Source organism: Brienomyrus brachyistius, chromosome 12 (genome assembly GCF_023856365.1).
Source record: "Brienomyrus brachyistius isolate T26 chromosome 12, BBRACH_0.4, whole genome shotgun sequence".
Taxonomy (NCBI): Eukaryota; Metazoa; Chordata; class Actinopteri; order Osteoglossiformes; family Mormyridae; genus Brienomyrus; species Brienomyrus brachyistius.
In genome coordinates, this window is record NC_064544.1 from 19,720,255 (window position 1) to 19,747,166 (window position 26,912).

The 26,912-nt window shown below is 45.3% G+C and overlaps 2 protein-coding genes and 1 long non-coding RNA gene across 15 annotated transcripts in view; all 3 read right to left on the reverse strand.

Annotated features, from left to right (window-relative positions):
* Positions 1 to 10,470, reverse strand: part of LOC125704994 (uncharacterized) — a 58,400-nt gene extending 47,930 nt beyond the window's left edge. Inside the window, exons 1-3 of one of the 3 annotated variants that reach the window (XM_048971262.1) lie at positions 7,090 to 8,056; positions 1,041 to 1,247; positions 870 to 954 (exon numbers count right to left, since the gene is read on the reverse strand). In XM_048971262.1, the coding sequence (XP_048827219.1) occupies positions 870 to 882 (13 nt within the window). In that variant the 5' untranslated portion in view covers positions 883 to 954; positions 1,041 to 1,247; positions 7,090 to 8,056. Of the gene's footprint in view, positions 1 to 869; positions 955 to 1,040; positions 1,248 to 7,089; positions 8,057 to 10,013 lie in introns of those variants that run through there. The other 2 variants (XM_048971260.1, XM_048971259.1) reach the window with 2 other exon arrangements.
* A 2,587-nt stretch (positions 10,471 to 13,057) lies between these two features.
* LOC125704989 (uncharacterized) overlaps positions 13,058 to 26,912 on the reverse strand; it is a 38,869-nt gene continuing 25,014 nt past the window's right edge. For 2 of the 8 annotated variants that reach the window (XM_048971245.1, XM_048971241.1), the window contains 9 exons: positions 25,362 to 25,466; positions 24,096 to 24,188; positions 23,493 to 23,582; positions 19,306 to 19,398; positions 19,023 to 19,118; positions 18,458 to 18,476; positions 17,414 to 17,468; positions 14,362 to 14,430; positions 13,058 to 14,056 (listed from right to left, as the gene is read on the reverse strand). In XM_048971245.1, coding sequence (XP_048827202.1) covers positions 13,955 to 14,056; positions 14,362 to 14,430; positions 17,414 to 17,468; positions 18,458 to 18,476; positions 19,023 to 19,118; positions 19,306 to 19,398; positions 23,493 to 23,582; positions 24,096 to 24,188; positions 25,362 to 25,466 — 722 coding nt within the window. In that variant the 3' untranslated portion in view covers positions 13,058 to 13,954. Of the gene's footprint in view, positions 14,057 to 14,361; positions 14,431 to 17,413; positions 17,469 to 18,457; positions 18,498 to 19,022; positions 19,119 to 19,305; positions 20,073 to 23,492; positions 23,583 to 24,095; positions 24,189 to 25,361; positions 25,467 to 26,912 lie in introns of those variants that run through there. The other 6 variants (XM_048971242.1, XM_048971243.1, XM_048971244.1 and 3 more) reach the window with 6 other exon arrangements.
* On the reverse strand, positions 17,645 to 18,114 carry LOC125705034 (uncharacterized). 4 transcript variants are annotated; one of them, XR_007381326.1, is made up of 3 exons: positions 18,028 to 18,114; positions 17,777 to 17,839; positions 17,645 to 17,714 (listed from the first exon to the last, which is right to left on the reverse strand). It is a non-coding gene; the product is annotated as an uncharacterized LOC125705034 (long non-coding RNA). The 4 variants fall into 4 exon arrangements; XR_007381324.1 differs by having other exon boundaries at positions 17,645 to 17,839; XR_007381327.1 differs by having other exon boundaries at positions 17,645 to 17,839; positions 17,965 to 18,048.

Genomic DNA, 26,912 nt, shown 5'->3' on the forward strand with positions numbered 1-26,912 from the left:
CCTCTACAAAGTTCATGCCAATCAATTCCCACTCAGATGGTAGTGAATTCATTGCTTTATCAAATGTCTTCTTTGCCTCTTCTAGCTACTTACTCATCTCCTCAAGTGCTTTGTTAGCTATTTCATTGGCTCTCTCTGAATCCTGCTTCCTCATTTTTGTCGCCTCAATTTTACGCTTGACTTTTTCCAGTTCATCACCATATACCTTCTTTGCACTTATACAAGCTTCTAAAAGTTCTTGGATCAGATTATTAACAAAGATGAACTTTTTCTCTGTTCCCTCAGCCAGTTGTACACATTGGTCTGATATAGTAGCTATGTTCTCCAGCTGGTCAGGGAGGAGGGTTTGGACCAGCTCATCATTCTCCTGTAGTAATATCTGAACTGATGTCCTGATGTAAGCTGGCACACTGCCAGTGTGGTGTGACGTCCACACAGGCGGAACCCGCTGCCGGCTCCACGTCAGCCCCGCCCAAGTAGGCGGAGCTCTCCAGATGTCCCGCATTCCGCTTGACGAGGCTCTGACATAAGCCTGGCGCAGGCCCTACTCCATGCAAAGTATTGTGCCATGAACTTGAGCCTTACCGAGCAACTACTTGTCTTCTGTCGTCCCGTCGTTCCCAATCTATTCCATTTACCTATTGTGCTTACCTTGCCTTGTCTTCTCCCTTTCCCCAGACTCGCTCCTGCACCTGACCCGCTCCTCCTGCTGAGACCGGCTCCTCCCGTTCCCCTTCCCCTGTGTGCTCGTGTTCCGTGTGTGCGTGTAGGACGGACCTTACAGCTTTGGACCTCTGCTTTTGGACAACGACCATTCTTCTCGTCATACCCCTCTGTTACCTCAGTGCCTGTATTGGCAATAAACTCACCTTTGGTGCGCATATCTCGATCCCCGTTTCCTTATTCTGGCTGGTGTCACATGTGGAGACGGATCTGGTCCATGTTCTTGTGAGCCTAATTGAATGCCGCCCATCCAGAATTAGCCACTTGCATAAGACAGGCACGGAATGAGTCTGGGTACTTGATTAACTGAAACCCACCTTCTGTAGGGTTTTTGTTGATAGAGAAATATACATTAGAGGAGATAAAGACCAGCTCCCCCAGAATGGCTATGGAGACTGGGGTAGGTACCAAGTACTCCTCCCAGTTAGCATAGGGCTGCATTATCAGCTTGGTGTCATCTCTGAAATCCACAGCCATGGAAATTGATTGGGTAGCTTTCACTAAGTCTTTCATTGTGTTATTTCCTGTAAGGAAACAAAAATGGTTATATTTAAACAAAGAATTTTTAACTGAAGTAGTTTTGATGAATGAATGTCTTTTTATTGTGATTTTATAGAGCACAAAACATGCAATGCATATAATACGGAAAAATTTCAATTTCATCATGTATATAATTGTGATGCCCGGCCCGTCCGCTCCTCGTGTGCCACGCCCCCTGATTACCCACGTGTTCTTTCCCAATTGTACCCAGCTGTATCTAGTTACTTCGATTTGTCCTGTGTAGTTAAATCTTGGTCTCCCCGGTTTCCCTTGTCCGTCATTGATGTTCAGTGATATTCGTCAGTGTCTGATGTCTCCTGCCCCAGTTCCCGTTAATAAATCCCCGTTTTTCCCGAGTTCTGGCTACCTTGCCTACTTCCTGCCCGCTCGCCTGCTCTCTCGCCTGAACCCCGGTCAGCAAGCGTGACAATAATGAAGGCTTTATGGTTTTATTGCTGTAAGGTTTGCTTGAGTCTGTCATGCAAAATCCCTACAGTAATACAAATTCTTGCTTCCTGTGGCATGTCGATCAGCTGTTTGGTCAATAAAGTTACTCTATATGTTTCATTTTTATATCAGCCACACCTGCCTTTAACAGGGCAAAACAAAGTGTCACAAAGCAATTTGTGACTCTTAAAGAATTTGAAAGACTAATAATTATACATTTGCCATTCCGTGGTGTTGTCACGACTCTGGGAGAAACGGAGCGGGGAAACAGGAACTGGAGTCCAAAATTGGGGAATGTGGGGTTTATTAGGAAACAGAGGGCATCAAAGCACATGCAACATTAATGACCGGACTGGGGAAACAAACTGAAACAGGGACTAAATACATAGAACTAATGACAACAGGAAACAGCTGGTGAACACGGGGAATCCACATGGGGTAGATGAGGGGGCGTGGCACACGGGAGGGTAAGACAAGTAGGGTATTACAGGTGTTATGTTGTATACTAGGTACAGCTTGCTACTGTAATTAGGCAGGCAGCATAGCAGCTGGTTAGCAGAGAGGCTCTGTAGCTATGGTATATTAAAGAACAGAAAACAGAGATGGGGGCTAAAGAGAATGAGACCAGAGATACACTAAATAAATTTGTGCCCAAGCGAGGAGCTGTGTCTGTAGTTTGGAAGCTTTTTTATTTAAAAAATCTAACACAGACTAAAAGATTATGGTTGTGTCCAAATTCAGGGGCTGCATCCTTCTAAGACTGTATTTAAAAACCAAATGTGTCACAGCGATGCAAAAAGGCTGTCCCACTTCAAAGGCTCCTTCAAATGCGACCTTGAAATGCATGCTTCATTTGCCAAATTGCGAAACATTGATTTTCCCCTCGTGGGCCCAAAAAATGTCCCACAAGGTCAACAAAACAAGTTTTTATCACATTGTTTGTGTACATACAATGCTTATAGAAAGCGTTGCAATGCTTACTTCAGCAAAAATATTACAAATTTATTGATTTTGGAACAAAAATCACTCCTTTATTCTTTTCTTCAGAACTTATTCTTTTCGAACTCGATACCGATACTAAGGATGGTGCTCGATACTTGATACTATTTTCGATACTACAGGGGGAGATAAAACAAATACAGGAACTTTTTTTCTTTCTTTAATAAAGTCAGAACACCACCAAAAAAATAAATAGCCGAACAATACAATGGAAAAAAATAAACCTAATAAATAGAAAAAGGCCATTAACATAAATAAAAATAAAGTAAAATAAATAAAATATCTTAAAGCTCTATTAGCTTGTGCAAAGATACAGTTTTCATCTGAGGATATAGTTAGCACAATATATCAAAAAACTTTAAATATAGCATGCTCCAGTACCAGTCTACTGTAGGGATGGGCATATCGATACTCTGGTATCAATACTTAGATACCCGCAGTTCGATACTTTGGACTCTATACTTTTCTAAATATCGCGATACCACTGCGCTAACACAAAATGTGGAATTTGTTTACACCTGTGATAGTTTTAGGCATTTCATTTATGTGGAAATCAGCCTGGGCATATTGTACACCGTCTTCCGTGTCACATGATTATGGCACCCTATCGGATGTCACAGCCAAAAGCTCACTGCGCAGCGTACGTCAAGCACGGCCTCAATCCTCGCTCCGCTGCAGCTCAGAGTGAGCTGAGAGTGGTAGCAAGGATGGTCGAGAGAGGTAACGAAAAAGATAATGCCATGTGCTCTGTATGTGATAAAGAGATGCCACATAGCAGCAACACTAGCAACCTCATGTTAGTGAAGGGCTGTTCATAATTCATAATTATTATTAATATTCTTGCATTTTATTGTTGAGGATGATGATAATGTTGTGTTATGTTTTACTGGTTTAATGTAGGTTCTTAAGCACTATCTTTAAATTTATCCATCCATCCATCCATCCATCCATTATCTTCCGCTTAATCCGGGGTCGGGTCGCGGGGGCAGCAGTCTCAGCAGGGAAGCCCAGGCTTCCCTCTCCCCGACCACTTCATCCAGCTCCTCTGGGGGAATCCCGAGGCGTTCCCAGGCCAGCCGGGAGACATAGTCTCTCCAGCGTGTCCTGGGTCTTCCCCGGGGTCTCCTCCCAGTGGGACATGCCCGGAACACCTCCCCAGGGAGGTGTCCCGGACGCATCCGAATCGGACGCCCGAGCCACCTCATCTGGCTCCTCTCGATGCGGAGGAGCAGCGGCTCTACTCTGAGTCCCTCCGGAATGACTGAACTCCTCACCCTATCTCTAAGGGAGAGCCCAGCCACCCTGCGGAGGAAACTCATTTCAGCCGCTTGCACCCGCGATCTCGTTCTTTCGGTCACTACCCATAGCTCATGACCATCGGTGAGGGTAGGAACATAGATCAACTGGTAAATCGAGAGCTTCGCCTTTTGGCTCAGCTCTCTCTTCACCATGGCAGACCGATGCAGTGCCCGCATGACTGCTGACGCCGCACCGATCCGCCTGTCGACCTCCCGTTCCATCGTTCCCCCACTCGTGAACAAGATCCTGAGATACTTAAACTCCTCCACTTGGGGGAGGACCCCATCCCCAACCCGGAGAGAACATTCTACCCTTTTCCGGCTGAGAATCATGGTCTCGGATTTGGAGGTGCTGATTCTCATCCCAGCCGCTTCACACTCGGCTGCGAACTGCCCCAGTGAGAGCTGATGGTCACGGTCCGATGAGGCTAACAGAACCACATCATCCGCAAAAAGCAGAGACCTAATCCTGAGGTCACCGAACCGGACACCCTCAATGCCCTGGCTGTGCCTAGAAATTCTGTCCATTAAAGCTATGAACAGAATTGGTGACAAAGGGCAGCCCTGACGGAGTCCAACCCTCACCGGAAACAAGTCCAACTTATTGCCGCCCATGCGGACCAGGCTCTGGCACTGGTCATACAGGGACCGAACTGCCCTTAAAAGGGAGCCCGGAACCCCATACTCCCGGAGCACTCCCCACAGGACTCCCCGAGGGACACGGTCAAATGCCCTCTCCAAGTCCACAAAACACATGTAGACTGGTTGGGAAACCTCCCATGAACCCTCCAAAACCCAGCTGAGAGTATAGAGCTGGTCCACTGTTCCACGGCCAGGGCGAAAACCATACTGCTCCTCCTGAATCCGAGGTTCGACAATTCGGTGGACCCTCCTCTCCAGGACCCCCGAATAGACCTTACCAGGGAGGCTGAGGAGTGTGATCCCCCTATAGTTGGAGCACACCCTGCGGTCCCCTTTCTTAAAGAGGGGGACCACCACCCCGGTCTGCCAGTCCTGAGGCACAGCCCCCGATGTCCACGCGATGCCGCAGATGCGTGTCAGCCAGGACAGCCCCACAGCATCCAGAGCCTTGAGGAACTCCGGGCGAATCTCATCCACCCCCGGGGCCCGGCCACCGAGGAGCTTTTTGACCACCTCAGTGACCTCCGCCCCAGAAATAGGCGAGTCCACCCCCAAGTCCCCACACTCTGCTTCCATATCAGAAGGCATGTCGGTGGGATTGAGGAGGTCTTCGAAGTATTCCTTCCACCGACCCAAGACGTCCCGAGTTGAGGTCAGCAGCGCACCATCCCCACCATAAATAGTGTTGATGATGCACCGCTTTCCTGCCTGGAGCCGCCGGATGGTGGACCAGAATCTCCTCAAAGCCGTCCGGAAGTCGTTCTCCATGGCCTTGCCAAACTCCTCCCACACCAGAGTTTTTGCCTCAGCAACCGCCAATACTGCATCCCGCTTGGCCTGCCGGTAGCTGTCAGCTGCATCTGGAGTCCCACAGGCCAAAAAGTCCCAATAGGACTCCTTCTTCAGCTTGACAGCATCCCTTACCACCGCTGTCCACCAGCGGGTTCAGGGATTGCCGCCGCGACAGGCACCGACCACCTTACGGCCGCAGCTCCGGTCAGCCACCTCCACGATGGAGGCACAGAACATGGCCCATTCGGACTCAATGTCCCCCGCTTCCCCTGGGATATGGGAGAAGTTTTGCCGGAGGTAGGAGTTGAAACTCTCCCTGACGGGGGTTCTGCCAGACGTTCCCAGCAGACCCTCACTATATGCTTGGGCGTTCCTCCCCCACCAGCGGAGCCAACCCACCACCAGGTAGTGTTCGGTTGACAGCTCCGCCCCTCTCTTCACCTGAGTGTCCAAGACATGCGGCCGCAAGTCCGACGACACGACTACAAAGTCGATCATCGAACTGCGGCCTAGGGTGTCCTGGTGCCAAGTGCACATATGGACACCCTTATGCCTGAACATGGTGTTCATTATGGACAATCCGTGACGAGCACAGAAGTCCAACAACAAAACACCGCTCGGGTTCAGATCGGGGGGACCGTTCCTCCCAATCACGCCCCTCCAGGTCTCACTGTCGTTGCCCACATGAGCATTGAAGTCCCCCAGCAGAACAAGAGAGTCCCCAGGAGGAGCCCTCTCCAACACCCCTTCCAAAAGGGTGGGTATTCTGAACTGCCGTTTGGCGCATAAGCGCAAAAAACAGTCAGAACCCGTCCCCCCACCCGAAGGCGAAGGGAGGCTACCCTCTCGTCTACTGCGGTAAACCCCAATGTACAGGCACCCAGCCTGGGGGCAATAAGTATGCCCACACCCGCTCGGCGCATCTCCCTGCGGGCAACTCCATAGTGGAAAAGGGTCCAAACCCCCTCAAGGAGACTGGTTCCAGAGCCCAAGCCGTGCGTCGAGGTGAGCCCGACTATATCTAGCCGGAACTTCACAACCTCGCACACCAGCTCAGGCTCCTTCCCCATCAGAGAGGTGATATTATATGTCCCTAGGGCCTGGGGGTGGGGCTCGATGGCGAGCGCCTGGTGGCCAGGCCTACACTTATGGGGCCTGGTCGGGCACAGCCCGAACAAGGCACGTGGGTCCCCCTTCCAATGGGCTCACCACCCATGTGAGGGGCCATAGGGGTCAGGTGCAATGTGATCTGGGCGGCGGCCAAAGGCAGGGACCTTGGCGGTCCGATCCTCGGCTACAGAAGCTAGCTCTAGGGACATGGAACATCAACCAAGCCCATCTCTTCTATTATTCTAAAGAAAAGATATTACAGTTATTACAACAGAGGTTTTCCAATAAAAGCTTAAATTTTCAATTTAAATAAAAGACAATTTTCATGTGTATCATGCTGATTCCCAATATTAGCTTAAATTTAGGTAATTTTGGCAATTACAAGAATTACAGAATTTCAACTAAGAGTGTTATGACCTGGCTCGTCGGCTCCTCGTGTGTGCCACGCCCCCTGATTACCCACGTGTGCTTCCCTGATCGTCTCCAGCATTGTCCACTTACTTTGATTAGTCCTGTCTTATTTAAGTCCTGGTCTTACCTGTTGCCCTTGTCTGTCATTGATGTTAGCGTTTGTGATGTAGCCTGGTCCCCGTCTTCCGATTAAACCCCTTGTTTTGCCTCGTATTCTGCCTGCCTGCTTCTTGCTTGCTCGCTTGCCCGAGCGATCGCCCGCTTTATTCACAGCGATCGTGACAAAGAGTATGATTCCCACACAAGAACCGGATTATGGAGATGAACTGGAATGAAACTGCAGAATATTTCAATAGCACATGAGGCTCCATTTTGATTATCTAACACAAAGTAAAAAGCACGACTAACAGTTATGGGTGTCATGCCCGGCTCGTCCGCTCCTCATGTGTGCCACGCCCCCTGCTTACCCACGTGTTCTTTCCCGATCGTACCCAGCTGTGTCCGTTTACTTTGATTAGTCTCTGTGTATTTAAGTCCTGGTCTGACCTGTTCCCCTTTGTCCGTCATTGATGTTACTGGTCTTAGTTGATGTCCGTGTTCCAGAATAAAAACCTGTCTGCCCCGATTTCTGCCTGCTTGCTTGTGCTTTATCGCTCGCGCTTCCTGAGCGATCTCCTGTCCGGCAATTAGCGTGACATTGGGCATGTTCAAATCCATTTTGAAATTTCTTATATAATTCCTGACAGATTCCTGACAGGTTATTACCGACCATCTAACATGCAACCCTGTGTTTTTGTTTTGCCTAATGGCCCTTTCATTTAACGCAGAATAAGGGATCTGCCACTATGGGCTGACTTCTGTAAATTCAGTCAGCAAGAACCGATTCAAGGATTCAAAGGTTTGTAATACTGTATGTAGGCCAACATTGTACATGCACAAAGCACAGTGAAATTCTTATTTGAATGCCTACTTGCAGACTATAACAGGCAGCAATCAACATATAGTGCAACAATACAATGAGCAGTCAACATAAAGTACAACATTGCAATAAAATAAACTGAACAATACATACAAACTCCGAAACAGTAACACACAGGATATTAGTGGATCACGGCAATAAGTCAGTAGTACAATGTCAAAGTCTATTTCAGAATTACTGAAACTATTCAGCCAGGAAGCTAGTGAAGTATGTGACACTATGGATAATTATATATGGTATGGATAATTATATGTGGAATATACTGCCCAATGTAGCCTAAACTGAAAGAAGCATTTGATTTTAAATTGTTGGTTACGTTTTAAGCTATTTTATGCACATAAACTTGTGTCAGTTGTCTAAAGTCAGTCTTAATATTTTTAATTTATGATACAATTTAAATGTACTGTAGTTGTCACGGGGCGGCATGGTGGTGCAGTGGTTAGCACTGTTGCCTCACACCTCTGGGACTCGGGTTCGAGTCTCCACCTGGGTTACATGTGTGTGGAGTTTGCATGTTCTCCCCTTGTTGTCGTGGGGTTTCCTCCGGGTACTCCGGTTTCCCCCCACAGTCCAAAAACATGCTGAGGCTAATCGGAGTTGCTAAATTGCATGAGTGTGTGTGAGTGTGAGTGTGCCCTGCGATGGGCTGGCCCCCCGTCCTGGGCTGTTCCCTGCCTCGTGCCCATTGTTTCCAGGAAAGGCTCCGGACCCCCCGCGACCCAGTAGGATAAGCAGTTTGGAAAATGGATGGATAGCTTTTTTTTATCTAAATGTTGTTATATATTATTGCCTCCTCATCATTTCCCTCACTTAAAACAACAGCAGGTTTTCACAATAGGCTGCAAACACATGGCGTACGATTCTGCATGATGATGGGCTTGGTCTGTGCTATGATTGCATAGACTTACTCCAGGGGTGTAGGAACCAGGGGAAAGGGCGGTGGGGGGATGTGTACCCCCCCAATATTCTATTTGTATTTCATTCACCCCCCCCCCCCCCCCCAAAAAAAAATATAAATTTACATTTAAATTATTTTCTGCCCCCCCCCCCCAATCAAATTCTCTATTATAGCTTTAAATACATTTTTAAAGAGTTTCACAGTCTATTTCCACATTCACCAACAAAAGGATCAGCTCAAATACTAATCCATGTGTTTGAAGCCATAAATCAGAAAGGCTCACTTGCCTACTTCCCGTATTTCCACCCGTGTTTCATGATTCTCCTGCTCTGTATAAACCACACACTTGTACACTCCTGCATCTGCAGTCCTCACACCCTCAAGCAGCAGAGAGAAGTTGCCTTTGGGGATTTCCTGAGAGAAGAAGTGGGCTCTGCCCCTGTAGGCGTCCCCCTGTGATTCAGGTCTGCTCTGACCATCCTGGAATAGGTGCACGATGGTGTCTGAATCAGTCCTTCTCCAGTCCACCTCCAGCTCCTCCAAAGGCAGGGGTCTGTCCACAAAGCAGGGCAGCAGTACAGCTCCTCCCAGCCGGGCTGTTAGAGGACCAGCAGAGCCGTGTAGCAGGAATCCTACCACAGGGATAAGAGATATAAAATCTCTGTATGACAACAAAACATTAAATTGTCAGCGATGGCGAACAGAGAGGACAGTGGACCCAAATGCAAGAGACTGAAAAGGTTATTTAGGATCCAGAGCAGACTAGGGACATGGTTGGGGTCACAGGATAAGAGTGTCCTACTTACGTTGGGAAATCAGTCCTACAAGCACACAGCAGACAAGATGAGACAGTTGTGCACTGGTCAGAACTAGTAGTGTAAATTCGACAGCCATTTATCCAGTGAGCCTGGTGAAACCACTGGCAGTCTGGCTAGGTACCTAGATCACCAAACAGAGGTGACACTGACTTTTTATCAGATAGATCAACAAAAAATAATTACACACTGAACGCTCGTCTCCACACAAGCATTAAAAAATAGCCTAAATATAAATGTGTCATCAATTTCTAAATTACTAAACCAAAGACAAAACCTTTAACACAAAATTTTATTATCAAACACATGTTCATAATCATTGGTTAATTTATTTGACTAACTAATTGTCAAATACATACCGTCAGCTCTGATGACGAATTTCAGCCAGAACAAAATAACGGCGTGACTCCCGATCTTCATCCTCGCCGATTAGAAGCAGATTGTGTTTACTTACAGTAGTTAAACGTTTCCAATCGAATGTTAAATTGCATCTATTTTTGAAAATCTAATAATAATTGTTCAGAAACAGGGGTGTATTTACCATGATTGCCGCTATATTTATCCCGTCTTTTCACTTTCGGTTTACCTGTCTTACTTTAAGCCCAGAATTATAGCAGAGGACCTGAGCGCACAGACCCTGCTCCCGTTATATGGCTAATGGTTCGTCTCCTCCAACGCGCGGTTTTGTGCGTTTATCTGATAGAAGTCACCATGTCTGCGCTTTTACGCACAAAATTTAAACAACAGAATGTTTAATTTCTGCCCACCATACAATATCAAACATGTGCAGAGGGTGATTCAAGAGAATAATGTCTAGTTGTCCTGATGGAAACGCCCTGCCGGGAGGGCGTAACCCTGCCTCACGCTTTATTAAGATATGGATTATGGAAAGTGTTCAAAGTTTTAAGATTTGCCACTTAAGACGGAATGGCGTCTTATGCTTGTGACTGGTATTAAGAAAAGGGGGGAAAAGACTGTAAACTATGTAGAAAGTACTGAGAAATGGCAAAAAGAAATTGATTTTAAAAAACAGGAGAGGGAACTTGCAAAACTATCGGTGATTCATCTCAACCTAAACCTCCATAGGAATGACATCTCCACAAACAGTGACCTCACACCTGCAGGGTTGGGGGTTCGAATCCATGCAAATTTCACAGGATTAAAGTCACTTGTCATAAAATAGGTTTTGGTTACATTTATGGTCCTGTCCGACGCCTTTACCCTTCAAAAAGGGAAACCCCACATCCAAAACACAACTGCTATTTTTAGTATTGTGATTCTTATGATAGATTAATAATTAATTCATTTCAGGATGGTATGTTTTATATGCTTTGTTGTTTTCATTTTTGTGCCACAGCTTATATAATTCCACATCTGTTATGGAATAAGTACAAACAAGTAGGTTCATTGGCAAATGGCTTTACTGACATCTGCTCGCTATCTTCACAGAACAAACGTCTTCCTTCTCATATACTTTCCTTCCCCCTTTCAGAGGCAGCCAGTCAGCAGCAGAGCTAAATATGAGTCGTATCTTATCTAACCAGAAAGCTGGTGTTGCTACTAAACGAATGTAGGTTGGCTATGTGGAGTTACATGACAGTTCACAAAAGAGTGCGCACGCATGCAAAATTAATTTCCACATATCCTGGCTGGTTTTATGTTTTTTTATTCTAATGTTTAGCGGTGAGGAGGAAGCAATTCTACAAATTTTCAGTGAACTTTCACTTCTGATGTGGTAGAATAAAGGTGTAACTGAGTGTTGCCGTATGTTGATTTCTACAAGCAAACGAAAGTGAAAATGCGATCATTTCCAAAGGAGACGCTGCTTCTGCGGCCCTCTGTCATGTGACCTGGTGAATGTAGATAATTCTACCTTGTGAGGAACCAAGGAGTTAATGCATGAGGAATACAGAGTTTGTTAAAGGAAATAAATAATTTATTACTATTATATACAAAATGATGTAACAAAAAAAAACTACCCAAATTAAACTTAAGCCAACACCGATAAACCAACCAAAGTCACGGGGAGGGAAAATGTATGCAGTGGCTGGCCAGACAAAAACACAGGAGGGGAAATGTATGCAGTGGCTGGCCAGACCAAAACACAGGAGGGGAAATGTATGCAGTGGCTAGTCAGACCAAAACACAGGAGAGGAAATGTATGCAGTGGCTGGTCAGACCAAAACACAGGAGGGGAAATGTATGCAGTGGCTGGCCAGACCAAAACACAGGAGGGGAAATGTATGCAGTGGCTGGCTAGACTAAAACACAGGAGGGGAAATGTATGCAGTGGCTGGCCAGACAAAAACACAGGAGGGGAAATGTATGCAGTGGCTAGTCAGACCAAAACACAGGAGAGGAAATGTATGCAGTGGCTGGTCAGACCAAAACACAGGAGGGGAAATGTATGCAGTGGCTGGTCAGACCAAAACACAGGAGGGGAAATTTATGCAGTGGCTGGCCAGACAAAAACACAGGAGGGGAAATGTATGCAGTGGCTGGCCAGACAAAAACACAGGAGGGGAAATGTATGCAGTGGCTGGCCAGACCAAAACACAAGAGGGGAAATGTATGCAGTGGCTGGCCAGATGAAAACACAGGAGGGGAAATGTCTGCAGTGGCTGGCCAGACCAAAACACAGGAGGGGAAATGTATGCAGTGACTGGCCAGACTAAAACACAGGAGGGGAAATGTATGCAGTGGCTGGCCAGATGAAAACACAGGAGGGGAAATGTATGCAGTGGCTAGTCAGACCAAAACACAGGAGAGGAAATGTATGCAGTGGCTGGTCAGACCAAAACACAGGAGGGGAAATGTATGCAGTGGCTGGTCAGACCAAAACACAGGAGGGGAAATGTATGCAGTGGCTGGCCAGACGAAAATACAGGAGGGGAAATGTATGCAGTGGCTGGCCAGACTAAAACACAAGAGGGGAAATAAATTAAATAATTAAACGAAATTACAATAAACTCAACAAGCCAGTGACAAAAATCATACGGACAAAGTAAATCCACAACTATATTATTTTTCTTGTAAAGTAGGCAAATAAATTTTTACACGCTTGATGTTTAAATACCATAAATTCAAAACTAATATTTTTAGCAGTTTGTATTTTATAATGCAGGCTGTTTAGGCACTTTAAGCATGTTTTATTTTCACTTTATTCACAGTATAAAACATGGGTCAGGAATTATGTTCCTCCATAAAATTGGCTCATGATAAGTTTGAGAAACTCTGTTCAAGACTAATGCAGTGGGTAATGGAGTAATAAAATGTAATAGAGTAATAAAATGTATTAAAGTAATAAAGTGTAATAAAGTAACAAAGTGTAATAAAGTAACAAAGTGTTAGAGAATAATAAAGTGTTAGAGAATAATAAAGTGTAAGAGAATAATAAGTGTAACAGAGTAATAAAGTGTAATAGAGTAATAAAGTGTAAGAGAGTAATAAAGTGTAAAAAAAGTAATAATGTGTAAAAGACTAATAAAGTGTAATAAAGTAAATACTAATAAACCACAATGTTGTAATTAATGAAATGTTGAAAATGAAACATCTGAAAGACGTAATAACTGACTGATCCCTGTGGGGAAATTCTCTTTACACCTCCCCCAACTTGCTATTTATTGGGAAGAGTAAGCTGGCTGTGAAGGGCAGCCACCTGTTGTAGCACCCAGAGAGCTGGGGATTACGGGTCTTGCTCAAGGACCTCAGATGTGCTGAGGATGGGTTTGAATTGATGACCTTCTGATTACAAACACACAGGCTTAGCCCACTTAGCTGTGTGCCACCCCCAGTAACAACACCTAAATAATACATAAAGATATCACAATAAACTGGGTTAGAAAAGTGCGTCTCTCCCGTGTCATTAGCACCCATGGCTATAAGCGTCGCGTTCCTCGCATATAAAAACAAAATCATATACAGTAAATACATTTTGATGGTTAGTGCAAATCAATGATATTACGAGCATATAAAGCAGGAATTTGCATGTGTTGATATGTGACCTAAAGCCCTTGGGAGACCGTCTTCAAATTTGACTTAATCCACAAGTGACTGACTATATATAAAACATAAAGGACCTTCCCAGGGTGCTTCTCTGCAGATGAACATTTGCCTATATGCATGTGCAGATTGCCCTAGAAATATTTATCTGATATCCAGCAAAGTCCCCCAAGTCTTCAGACAAAATGAATTGTAACAGAGCACCCATAACCTGAGGACTGTTGACACAGCTAACCAGGTGATTCAGTAGGGCTTGACTACAGGCAAAAACAAAAATTAAATAAACTCCAGAGATCCTTCAGACTTCTGTGTTCTTCTCCCCCAGTAATACCTCCTCTGGGTTTGGTTCATTGTGATCAGCAGGTGATGATGCCTCCACCTCCTGATTCTCATGTGATCCCTGCAAAAGTGTGTCAGTTGATACATTTTATATTCTTTTTTCATCAAACAAGTAATGTAAAATTTACTATACCTACCAGTATGCAGGACTAATTTTAAGTTGAGCAAATATTTAAAAATGTTAACATCCCAAGAATTATAGCATGAATGAAACTCTCATGCATGCAGACTTTCATTAAGAAGCAAACTTCCTTATTACTTATTGAAATATACTGTAAAAACTGACAGCTAATTGTGTCCTTGGACCCAAAGTGGAGTAAATGACAGGAACCCTGAGAATCACAGAGTTCTTGCTCCTCTGTTTACCTCCTCTGTGTTTGGTCCATTGGGATCAGTGTGGGACAATGCTTCAATCTCCTCATTGTCATGTGATCCCTATGGAAGTGACAGTATTAACTTAAAAAGTCCATATTAATGGGTTTCATCAAACACAGAACAGTAACTATGAAGTGATATTTACTTTTCAGTTTACATTAAATTAGTTTTAATGTAACCAAACATTAATGAAATGTTGGAATTACAGTCTACATTCCAACACATACATCACTTTTAAAATACTCACAATGTATGTGTACAGAGATCAGGGGCTTTATTTATCAAATTTCACATAAATGTACATAATCAGACATTGCTGCAAATGTAGTTTTTACGTGTGCCTGTTCACCTGGGTGGAGTCGTGGCTCTGCGGTTAGGGATCAATGCCAGCACTCAGAAGGTTGCTGAGTGAAATCCTGTGAAAGCCAGGAGTGATCCTACTCTGTTGGACCCATAGGCCAAGGCCCTTAATGTGCAATTGCTTTGCCTTGGGTATGATGTTAATCTACATCCAGCCCTGCAAGCAGGTCCTCCAACATACTGGGAAAGTGTGGAGGTTGGTGGCAGGATTGGCCACTGGAAAAAACTCACACTGTTCCATCAGGACTAGTGTGGTACTGAGGTATTACATAGCTACACTCAGGTTCTCATCCCGGAGGTGGTTTGTTGTGTGGTGGGCGCAGCAACACGCTGTCATCAGTCCATGCTCCTTAGCTCTGTTTCCCACAGCACAGAGAAACATAAAATGTATGTACTGGGACACACCTTTTGATCATTGAATTCAGGTATTTAATTTAAATCAATTGCCACAAGTTTAAAAAAATCAAGCCCCTAACCATGCAGTGAGGTCTTCAAACATTTGTGAAAGTATGCGTGGTTTTGAAGAGCTCAGTGAATTTAAACATGCTTCGGTCAAAGGATGCCACCTTTGCAATAAGTCAATTTGTCTTCCCTGCTAGATATTCCACTATTAACTGCAAGTTGTATTATTTCCATAGTCCAAGGTCCATAGTTTGGTTGTGGAGGGATAATGGTATGGGGTTGTTTTTCAGAAGTTGGACTAGGCCACTTACTTCCAATAAAAGGAACTTTTAATGCTTCAGCAGACTAAGACATTTTGGACAATACTATGCTTCCAACTTTGTGGGAACAGTTTGGGGAAGGCCCTTTTCTGTTCCAACATGACCGTCCCCAGTGCACAAAGCAAGGTCCATGAAGATATGGTTGGGTGAGTTTGGTGTGGAACTTCACTGGCCCTGACCTCAACCCCATCGAATAACTTTCGAATGAACCAGAATGAAGATTGAGAGCCAGGCCTTCACATCCACAGGCCATCAGTGCCTGACCTCACAAATGCTCTTCTGGATGAATGTGCAAAAATTCCCACAGATACACTCCAAGAAGAGTGGCAGCTGTTATAGCTGCATAGGGGGGACCAACTCCATATTGATGCCTATGGATTTCGAATGGGATGCCATAAATTTCCTGTATGTGTAATGGCCAGGTGACCCAATGTCCATATACTGTAGTGTATTTTTAATACAAAAGATACAGCATGCAAAGGTATTACACACAGTGCAATTAATAATCAAATAAATAAAAATAATCTTGGTAGTCCATGATAACCTGTTCCCAGTGCATTCAACTGCACCTCCTGAAAAGTTACCCATTGGGGTTGATGCGGATGACTGGGTGAACCTCTTCGGGCATCAGCTAATGACACTGAGGACCTAGGGGGGCAGGCTGCGTGCACATGCCCCCCGCCATACAGAGTGAGCTGCCAAGGACCAGCTCAGCAAGGGTTTCTGTCCTAACACAATAACTATTGTTTCCCACGCCAATGAACATCAAACTCCTTTAACCTCCAAGCAAGACGTACTTCAGCACATGCAGCCCTTTTGTTCACCATAATTTGGCATCAGTGTTAATAGTAGCAGCGAATCTAACACCGTCAACCAAAAAGTTCCTAAAAGGGCGGCTGCTCTGTCATGAAACTGTAAAGCTGAAAGGTATTCAGCCGGATAAATAGGCATAGCTTACTGGTGATTTCATGTTTGCTGAAGTTTCTGTGTATAAAGTAACATTATTTTTTTGTATAAATAATTGAAATGTATCCCCGCGACCCAGTAGGATAAGCGGTTTGGAAAATGGATGGATGGATGGATGGATGAAATAATAAGATCACCCATAACCAATTGTAATACCAATTAAAGTGATAAATTATTTTGGTATTAATGTTAAAGTGAGGCTTTTATGTTTTATTACCGAATGAGATTAAGATTCATTTCACATGGTGAATTTATTGAAACCGATACTAAAATCAATGAGCAGAAAAACTTGACAAATACGACAATATTATGAGTTTTATAGCTTTTTTGGGTTGACAGCACCTCTGCCGTTGTGAGGATTACTGACTGTCTCATTGCTTTCTTGATGGTTGAACATTACAATAGTGTGATGGCCTATTAGTGAACACAATAGGTGTCATACACTGAAGAACAACACAACTGGCAGTTAAAGGAGTTTAAAAAAATGCGTGCAGTTCCAGCGCTAAATAGCACTGCGGGGCAGGACTTCACATCCTGCTTCCTGACAAGTACAGGAAGGCTGGTGTACAGTATTAGGCCATGATTGGGGGCTTAACTCAGTTGTTTAGTTTTGGCTTTGGGGTTGTGGATGACACATGTGCCAGAGTGTATGTGTAGACTGTCCAAGCTGCTCTTCGCCAATTAACATTTCTATTGTTTAATCAACCTTTGTCAGTGTTACAGTATTATATGGCCGCCTTCCCTACCATGTTTAACAACAGGGGCCCGTGACCATGGAGAATGTACTGATATGTTCCTGTGTGCTGGAGTCATAATAAGGGCTCTTCCTCTACCTCAACAGACTCCATACTTACAGGGAAGGAGGAAGAGCACAAGGGACACATCTGCTACAGACACAATTATGTATAATAATCTGAGGGAAGATGGTCAGACTGATGTGGAGAAACAGGCCCCAGGACACCAGCCAGAGGGACAGATGCATCTTGGGCACCTACCTGGTCTGGCTCAGGATCTTGGTGTCTCTGAAGATGGGCGAATTCTTCTTTTAGTCTAAGGAAATAATAATACAATTATTACAACTAAGCTTTGTCAGAACACCACATTTTACACAAAACAGTCAAATTTCATGAGTATCGTACCAATTCACATTACCACCTAAATTTAGGTAATTTTGGCAATTACAAGAAAAAGTTTCCAATAAGGGTTTGGTGACTCAGTGGGTAACACTGGCACCTCACACCTCCCGGCTTGGGCTCTGTGTAGTTTACATGGTGACTCAGTGGGTAACACTGGCACCTCACACCTCCTGCTTGGGCTCTGTGTAGTTTACATGGTGACTCAGTGGGTAACACTGGCACCTCACACCTCCCGGCTTGGGCTCTGTGTAGTTTACATGGTGACTCAGTGGGTAACACTGGCACCTCACACCTCCTGCTTGGGCTCTGTGTAGTTTACATGGTGACTCAGTGGGTAACACTGGCACCTCACACCTCCCGACTTGGGCTCTGTGTAGTTTACATGGTGACTCAGTGGGTAACACTGGCACCTCACACCCCCCGGCTTGGGCTCTGTGTAGTTTACATGGTGACTCAGTGGGTAACACTGGCACCTCACACCCCCCGGCTTGGGCTCTGTGTAGTTTACATGGTGACTCAGTGGGTAACACTGGCACCTCACACCCCCCGGCTTGGGCTCTGTGTAGTTTACATGGTGACTCAGTGGGTAACACTGGCACCTCACACCCATCGGCTTGGGCTCTGTGTAGTTCACATGCTCTCCCCATGTTTCTCCAGATAATCCATTTTCTTCCCTGTCCCAAATCAGGAGGTTACTAAATGGCCCCTTGTATGTGAATGTGTGTTTTCTCTGTGATGGACTGGCATCCTGCCCAGGGTGTCCTCTGCCTTGTGCCCTGTGCTTCCTGTGATAGGTGACAGGCTCACTCCAATGGATGAAGGGATAGATTTTTTTCTATATTTCTATCATTTTATTATTAAAAATTGCTGGTACATATACGATGTAGAAAAATGTCTACTCACTTTTCTTTTTTGGCCAAACCTGTAATTTACAAAAATACAACTAAACATGTTCAATTATGTTCAAATAATAAGTTAGACATAAATTATCAGTAAGACATTAGTATAGAGTTAATATAGCTGCAAAGGCTAATGCTGAGTAATGTTATTTATTGATTACTGAAATATTTATAATTATATAACAATGATATAATTGATACTAACAGATTTTTTTGACATGGGTACTGCATTACAGAGGTTGTGTTTATTTTACCTCATATTTTATCTTATTCATTTGTAATAGTTAAGGCTCCCCATTACAGCCCTACTAGCCAGGAGGTCATTACAGTCATTCACCACTATAACAGCATCATAAAGACAGACCAAACAATCCCAAAAGAATTAAAGCAGCAGTATTATGGAAGGTTATGTCCTGAACCGTACAACGAGGAAAATAAATAAAATTACATTACAAATTATATAATATTCATGCAGGTTAAGTGCTGAACATGTGGAGATGCTGGAAAAGTCTCAGTATACATAGTCAACCTTTATAGTAAGTTATACATCAAATCTCTGTTATACTTACAGTAAGCAGACATCTCTATAACAAACCAGCCAAAGAGGAAGACAGACCCAGAAATCAGGACAATCAGCCGTAGATCCAGTGGCTGTTTTCCTGTTTCTGAAATGACATCATCACACAAATCACTGAGAACTGGGGTCAGTAAATCAGCAGTAAGTGACAGATACTAAACAACAGGATTACATATATTTCCTACTTGATTTGAACAATTTAGCTGCATTGTTAAATTTACCTATAGTAAAAGTAAAATTTCCAGAGAAACATCTCAAAGTTCTAGTGTACTTACCTGCTTTAAGTTTTAGTGCTTCAGCCAGGCCGAGAGAATTCATGAGAGGAGGACCAAAAGCCCCTGAGAAATATACATATTTACGGGGTTTGACTGAAAGGTAGAGAGAAAAGCATTAGTCATACAGCTCCGTACAGTGTCATTCCCTCCATTTTTGCTTATTCATCACACTTAATTGTGTCTGATCGCTAAACAAATTTAGGACAACCTGTGCAAGCAACAAATAGTTGTTATGCGTAAATGAGAATTTGTTTCATTTAAAGAAAATAACTTATCAACACCCACATCACCCATGTGACAAATTAACCCCCTAAACGTAATGCTTAGTTTTTGGTGACTTTTTGCAGCAACAACTGCAATCAAGCACTTGTGATATGCTTTGGCACTGCTAAGGAGAAATTTTGGCTCACTCTTCTCAGTCCCTACCGCTTTTTCGGCTCGGGTTGCGGGGGCAGCAGTATAAGCAGAGAAACCCAGACTTCCCTCTCCTCAGCCACTTCATCCAGCTCCTCCAGGGGGAATCCCAAGGTGTTCCCAGGCCAGCTGAGAGACAAAGTCTCACGAGCGTGTCCTCGGTCTTACCCGGGGCCTCCTCCCAGTGGGACATGCCCAGAACACCTTACCAGGGAGGAGTCCGAGAGGCATCCTGACCAGATACCCGAGCCACCTCATCTGGCTCCTCTCGATGCGAAGGAGCAGCGGCTCTACTCTGAGTGCCTTCCAAATGACCAAGCTTCTCAGGATCTCTAAGCGAGAGCTAAGCCACCCTGTGGAAGAAACTCATTTTGACTGCTGGTGTTCGCGATCTCATTCTTTTGGTTACTACCCACAGCTCGTGACCATAGGTGAGGGCAGGAACGTAGATCGACTGGTAAATCGAGAGCTTTGCCTTTTGGCTCAGCTCCTTCTTCACCATAACAGCCCAATGCAGCGCCTGCATCACTGCTGATGCTGCACTGATGCACCTGTCAACCTCCCGCTCCATCCTTCCCTCACTTGTGAACAAGACCCCGAGATACTTAAACTCCTCCACTTGAGGAAGGACCCCCTCCCCAACCCGGAGAGAGCATTCTACCCTTTTCCGACTGAGGACCATGGTCTCGGATTTAGAGGTGCTGATTCTCATCCCAGCCACTTCACACTTGGCTGCAAACTGCTACAGTAAGAGAAGAAGTTCATGGTGCGATGAAGCCAACAGAACCACATCATCTGCAAAAAGCAGAAACCTGATCCTGAGGTCACCAAACCGGACACCCTCAACGCCTTGGCTGCGCCTAGAAATTCTGTCCATAAAAGTTATGAACAAAATTGGTGACAAAGGGCAGCCCTGGCGGAGTCCAACCCTCACCGGAAAGAAGTCCGACTTACTGCCGACAATGCAGACCAAGCTCTGACACCAGTTGTACAGGGACCGAATCGCCCTTATAAGGTAGTCCAGCACCTCTTACTCCCAGAGCACTCCCCACAGGACTCCCCGAGGGACACGGTCGAATGCCTTCTCCAAGTCCACAAAGCACATGTAGACTGGTTGGGAAAACTCCCATGCACCCTCAAAGACCCTGCTGAAAGTATAGAGCTGGTCCACTGTTCCACGGTCAGGGCGAAAACCACACTGCTCCTCCTAAATCCAAGGTTCAACAGTCTGACAGACCCTCCTCTCCAGGACCCCCGAATAGAACTTACCAGGGAGGCTGAGGAGTGTGATCTCCCTACAGTTGGAACCACCCCAGTCTGCCAATCCAGAGGCACTGCCCCTGATGTCCATGCGATGCTGCAGATGCGTGTCAACCAGGACAGCCCCGCAACATCCAGAGCTTTGAGGAACTCTGGGCAGATCTCATAAACTCCCAGGTCCCAGCCACCGAGAAGCTTTTTAGCCACCTCAGTGACCTCCACCCCAGAGATAGGTAAGTCCACCCCCAAGTCCTCAGACTCTGCTTCCTCATTGGAAGGCGCGTCGGTGGAATTGAGGAGGTCTTCGAAGTATTCCTTCCACCGACCCACAATGTCCCGAGCTGAGGTCAGCAGCACACTGACCCCCACTATAAACAGTGTTGACGCTGCACCGCTTTCCTGCCTTGAGCCGCCGGATGGTGGACCAGAATCTCCTCGACGCTGTCTGCCTCACCAAACCCCTCCCACACCTGGATTTTTGCCTCAGCAACCGCCGAAGCCGCGTTCTGCTTGGCCCGCCAGTACTCATCAGCTGCCTCTGGAGTCCCACAGGCCAAAAAGGCCTGATAGGTCTCCTTCTTCATGTTGACGGCATACCTCACTGCCGGTGTCCCCCAGCAGATTTGGGTATTGCTGCCGCGACAGGCACCGACCACCTTACAGCCACAACTCTGGTCAGCCGCCTCCATTTGGACTCCCACCTGGGTCCTGGGAAAAGCTCTACCGGAGGTAAGAGCTGAAGCTCCTCCTGACAGGGAATTTCACCAGACTTTCCCAGCATACCCTCACAATACGTTTGGGCCTGCCAGGCCTGAGCGGCTTCCTCCCCTACCAGCAGAGCCAACCCACCACCAGGTGGTGATTGGTTGACAGCTCCGCCCCTCTCCTCACCCGAGTATCCAACACATGTGACCGCAAGTAAACTTGCGGCCTGGGTGTCCTGGTGCCAAGTGCACATATAGACATCCTTGTGTTTGAACATGGTGTTCATTATGGACAATCCGTGACGAGCACAGAAGTCCAATAAAATAACACCACTCCAAAAATGGTGGGTATTCTGAACTTCCATTTGGCACATAAGCGCAAACAACAGTCCCTAGAGCTAGCTTTTACAGCCAAGGATCAGACCGCCAAGGTCCCCGCCTTCGGCCAGCACCCAACTGACAATGCACCCGACCCACCCCCTTGGCCCCTCCAACAGGTGGTGAGTCCATTGCAGGGGTGACCCACGTTCCCTTTTCGGGCTATGTATGACCAGGCCCCATGGGTGCAGGCCTGGCCACCAGGCATTCGCCATCGAGCCCCACCCCAAGGCCTGGATCCAGAGGGGGGCCCTGGTGACTCACGTCCGGCCGAGGGAAAATGTGTATCAATGTTATTTTTCTTCATAAGGGATCTAATGAGCCACACTTCCTCTGGTTCCTCACTCAGAACCTGTTTGCTTTGGGTGACCCTACCAGGGGCATAAAGCTCCTGGGATCATTGGAACACGCAAACCCCTCCACCACGATAAGGTCTCGGCTCCAGGAGAGGGCAGTCAAGCACTTGTGATAAGCTTTGACACTGCTATGGAGAAGTTTTGGCTCATTCTTCACAATGTAATTATTTTAATTTTCGACTATAAACTGCCCAATTAAGGTCTCGCCGGTCTCAATGTGGTTCAATTAACAACTTTCACTAGGCCACTCCAAAACCTTTTTTGTCTTTTCAGCCATTTCGAGGTGGACTTGCTTGCTTTTGTGGCTTCAGGTAGAACTTGGTTCTTGCCTTGTGACTCTCTATGGACATCCACTTTTGCCCAGTTTCCTTAAAACCATGGAATCATGAATGCAGACATGAACTGACCGGAGAGATGGCTACAGCTCCTTAGATGTTCATCAAGGGTCTGCTATGACTTCCCTGATGAGATTTCTATGCACTCCTGGAATAATTCTGCTAGGCCAGCATCTCCTGGGCAGATTTTCCACTGTTCAAAGTTTTGTCCATCTGGAGAAGATGGTTCTCACAGTGATTTGCTACAGTCCTAATGCTTGAATTTACTCAACACCATGCTTGAATCCTCAGAGCTCTTCACAACAACCCGTTCTTTCACAGTTGTTCACAAACCTGACTGCATGGCTAGCTGCTTCATTATATACATCTCTGGGAAATGATCTGAATGAAACACCTGAATACAGTGATTAAGAGGTGTGTGCCACTACTTCTGTCCATAGAGGGTGTGTGTTGTGTTTACTCAGGTTGATCTTTGATTTGTCCTAAATTTGTCTAGAGATCAGAAAACAATTAAGTCTTATGAATAAGAAGAAATTGAGGGAATCAGGATTAGAATACTTTGTTATAGCACAGTGTATACATTCAAACAGCCGTACTGTACATCTGTCATTGGGAATCTTCATTAAACATTTTTAATGCTCTGTTTATATAATAATAATTAATAATAGCATCCATAATCAAATATTTAAACAACTTTCAGTGAATGGGTTGTTTAAAAATAAAAAAAAGAATATATGTACCAAATAAATGTTCCCGAAGCCAGAATCGAAAGAGCAATGTTACAGTCAGAATGTAGACAAACACAAACTCGCAGATTTTCACAGGTTTTCCTGTGGATAAAATTATTTGTAGTTCATTTCAGTTTTAAATATATCCATCCATTCATCCATCCATCCATCTTCTATAACCACTTGTCCTATTTAAGGTTGCAGGGGGTTCGGAAATGCGATGGTGAAATACAACAAAGGTTATTAACGATGTGAACAACTCCATCTTCCTCTAAAATCAGTAAATACATCTCTGAAGATACACAGAAGATCTTTAATAACAAACCACTCCATCACTGGGAGTGTTCTTTTTACAATATACACATCATGTATGAAACACCTGTCTGTTCTGTATTGGTCACAACAAAGTATAAAGGTGTAATTCAGCAATGACTTGATACTAGAAATAGTATCAAAAAATAGTAGCAGAAATAGTATTGATACTAGAACTGCAACCCCTCCAAAAAAGTTCAGGTTTCTAAACATTTTACAAACACCATGTACCAAATACAGTAGCTGAGAGTTAAAGCTCTACCACCATCAAATGGTTTCATTACAGTTAAAGGTTTTCCTTACCTTTGTCATTTTCTAGAATCACACTTAGATACAAGAAACTTAATATCAGGTGAAGCAGGAAGAAAATCCCCAGAAGGATTTTCTGAGCAAAATCTGAAAAGAAATAAAACACATAAAATAACAGATTAAATAAGCATAACATGCAAGTGCCCCCATTACACATTATCACTCTGTGTACTTCTGGCAGTTATATCTTTGAGGGGTGGGAACATACAGGGGGTGGGCAAAGTAATGGAACCATCAGTATATTAATTTCAAGGACCTAATAAGGAGTAGGGCCACTATCTTAGCTTAAAAAATAAGTTCAGATCTTCATACAATGTGGTCATGGAATCCTGACGTGTGCAGTGGGACATTGGACCGATCTTCAGAAAGAAAAGCCTCCAGGTCTTTGCAAGATGAATAACGTGGAAATCGACTTCACACACTGTGCTCCAGAACTTCCCATAAAGCTTTATGGTGTTTAGATCTGGTGGCTGGGAGGCCAAGGAAGGCATCTGACATCATCCTGGTGCTCATGAAACCTCTCCTGAATGTGTTTAGCAGTGTGTATGGGGGCATTATCATCTTGGAATGAGGGAACATCATGAGGGAACAGTGTCTGAGCCACAGGGAGCAGCAGCTCTTGTAAAAAGCCCTCATGTTCCTTGGCTGTTATAGGACCATGCAGAGCATCATCAGACCTAATGACTCCCACAAGATGGCTGCCCACACAAACAGACACTGTGGGCTGATGGCGTCCTTTGATTTCCTCTAGATGTAACCCCATCCAGAGGCTCTGCAATACTGCACTGCTGGACACACTCTGCAGTATTGCTATAGGAGTCCAAAGGACACAGTTTATCATTTATTGAATTATGTTTAATTAACATTATTGTATATAAATTGTTTTATTTATTGATTAATATTGTTTTCCTTTTTAGTTTGATACGTCCTTGTAAATTGTGAGTAGATTGTGCTCACGTGGTGCTGCGTATGAAGAGGGAAAAATTAGCTGGTTTCCTGTTAAGACGAGGTACTATGTGGACGTCCAGTTAGCTATGGCCAGAGCTACATACAACATATACATTCGGCGAATCCATATGCTTATTACATTCGGTTAGTGGATCACGCCACATGCTACTGTTTCAGTAAATCATGGAAGCAATAAGTATTGAAGTTGCAGTGAATAAAGGGACAGCTCAGCAGCCACAACACCCGTTCTTTTCAACACCCACATTAGTGACTCAAGGCTGAATATGGTTCAGTCCAAATTTTCATACTTACAGTAAAATCCCTCCAAACACTTTATTTCAAGATACAATAAATAATCCTTGACAAAGATGCAGGCACAGATTCCAAAAGCAGCCACTGCAATCGGAATTGAATATTCTGAAAAGAGAAAGATCACATTAGTCTGAGATGCCTAATCATCCACAAAGTACCACATCCTACTGTATATCTATTACAGATACAAAATGTAACATCAAGCGTGTCTGTGTTTAATAAATCAAAGCTTTTCCTCATTTAAACACTTGCTGTCTTTCCTTCGGCTCCCTTTATAAAAGCATATTTCACACATTCCCAGTCACATGACACCAGGGTTGGGTTGTACTGAAATACAGGTACCTGTGTTACATATTCAGAATACAAAAATGTGTTTGCTGTGTTCAGCTCATATTATGTTTATGAAAGTCTGTATTAAAGAATACAGACTGAATGTTTGTCAGATGAAATGTCAGTCTTTTCAGACAACAACTAACGACACAGAGCGCTGTGGGCACTGCTGGGCGTGTGGCCGGCCTGGCCACCTCCTCAGGGAAGCGCAGGGTCCATGTAGAAGGGGCTTTATGCCCCCCAAGCACAATCACCCTGCCTCCATGTGCTCCAAGAGGGATCCAGTAGCACACATGGGAGAGTCCAACCCTGCTCCCCCCAGAAGCTGATGATGATGCCCCCCGGTGGCAGTGCTGGGCTGCACATGCGCTTGGGACCTTTGCCATGTCCCTGTCACAGTGGAGGGAGTCCCCTGCTCTGCCCTAGTGGACATGGGGGGGCCACCGTGACGCTGGTGAGGTTTGACATGGTGCCCACCAACCTAGAGCCAACCCCTCTGCAGCTGCGCACGGGGGCCGGTGAGGTGACCCCCCCCCCCATGAGAGGCAGGGGGATGCTGTCGGTGGCTGTTGGAGACAAGATGATATGCCACCTAGTGTGAGTAGCAGCAGTGCAGGAGCCCTGCATCCTGGGTTAGACTCCCGCAGGGCTACAGGCTGCTGGTTAGACCTAGAGGGCGGGACTCTGAGCTTCCAGGGGGGGGCTACCATCACCCTTAACGTTCAGTGGGGCAGCTGCTTCTGGAGTCTGAGGGCAGCTTCGCCTTAGCGGAAGCAGAGGTGGGTCAGACCCACTTAGTGGAGAACAGTGCTGGGCGATATCACTGAGATATCAGCTTATTGTCATATAAAATGATATGAAAATGAGACAAATAATAATATCAAGAAACCGCTGCTAAGATACATTGCCTGACAGCAGAGAACAGCCTTTCACATCACAGAAACAAACGCAATTCCAACCAATCATATGGTATTTTAAAAATGGACAACACAAGACCTGCACCTTCCCCCTGCAGCCTCAGAGTGACGGCCTGGTGGAGGTTTCACTGCACCCTGGAACAGCAGCTGCCGTCCTTGTGGCAAAGCATCAGCATGACTGGGACACACTGCTGCCCCTAGTGCTCCTGGCCTGTCGCTCCACAGGGCAGGACTCCACATCCTGCTACCCCCTCTCCTCATGTTTGGGAGAGAGCTCTGCACCCCTGTTCAGTTGGCCCTGGGC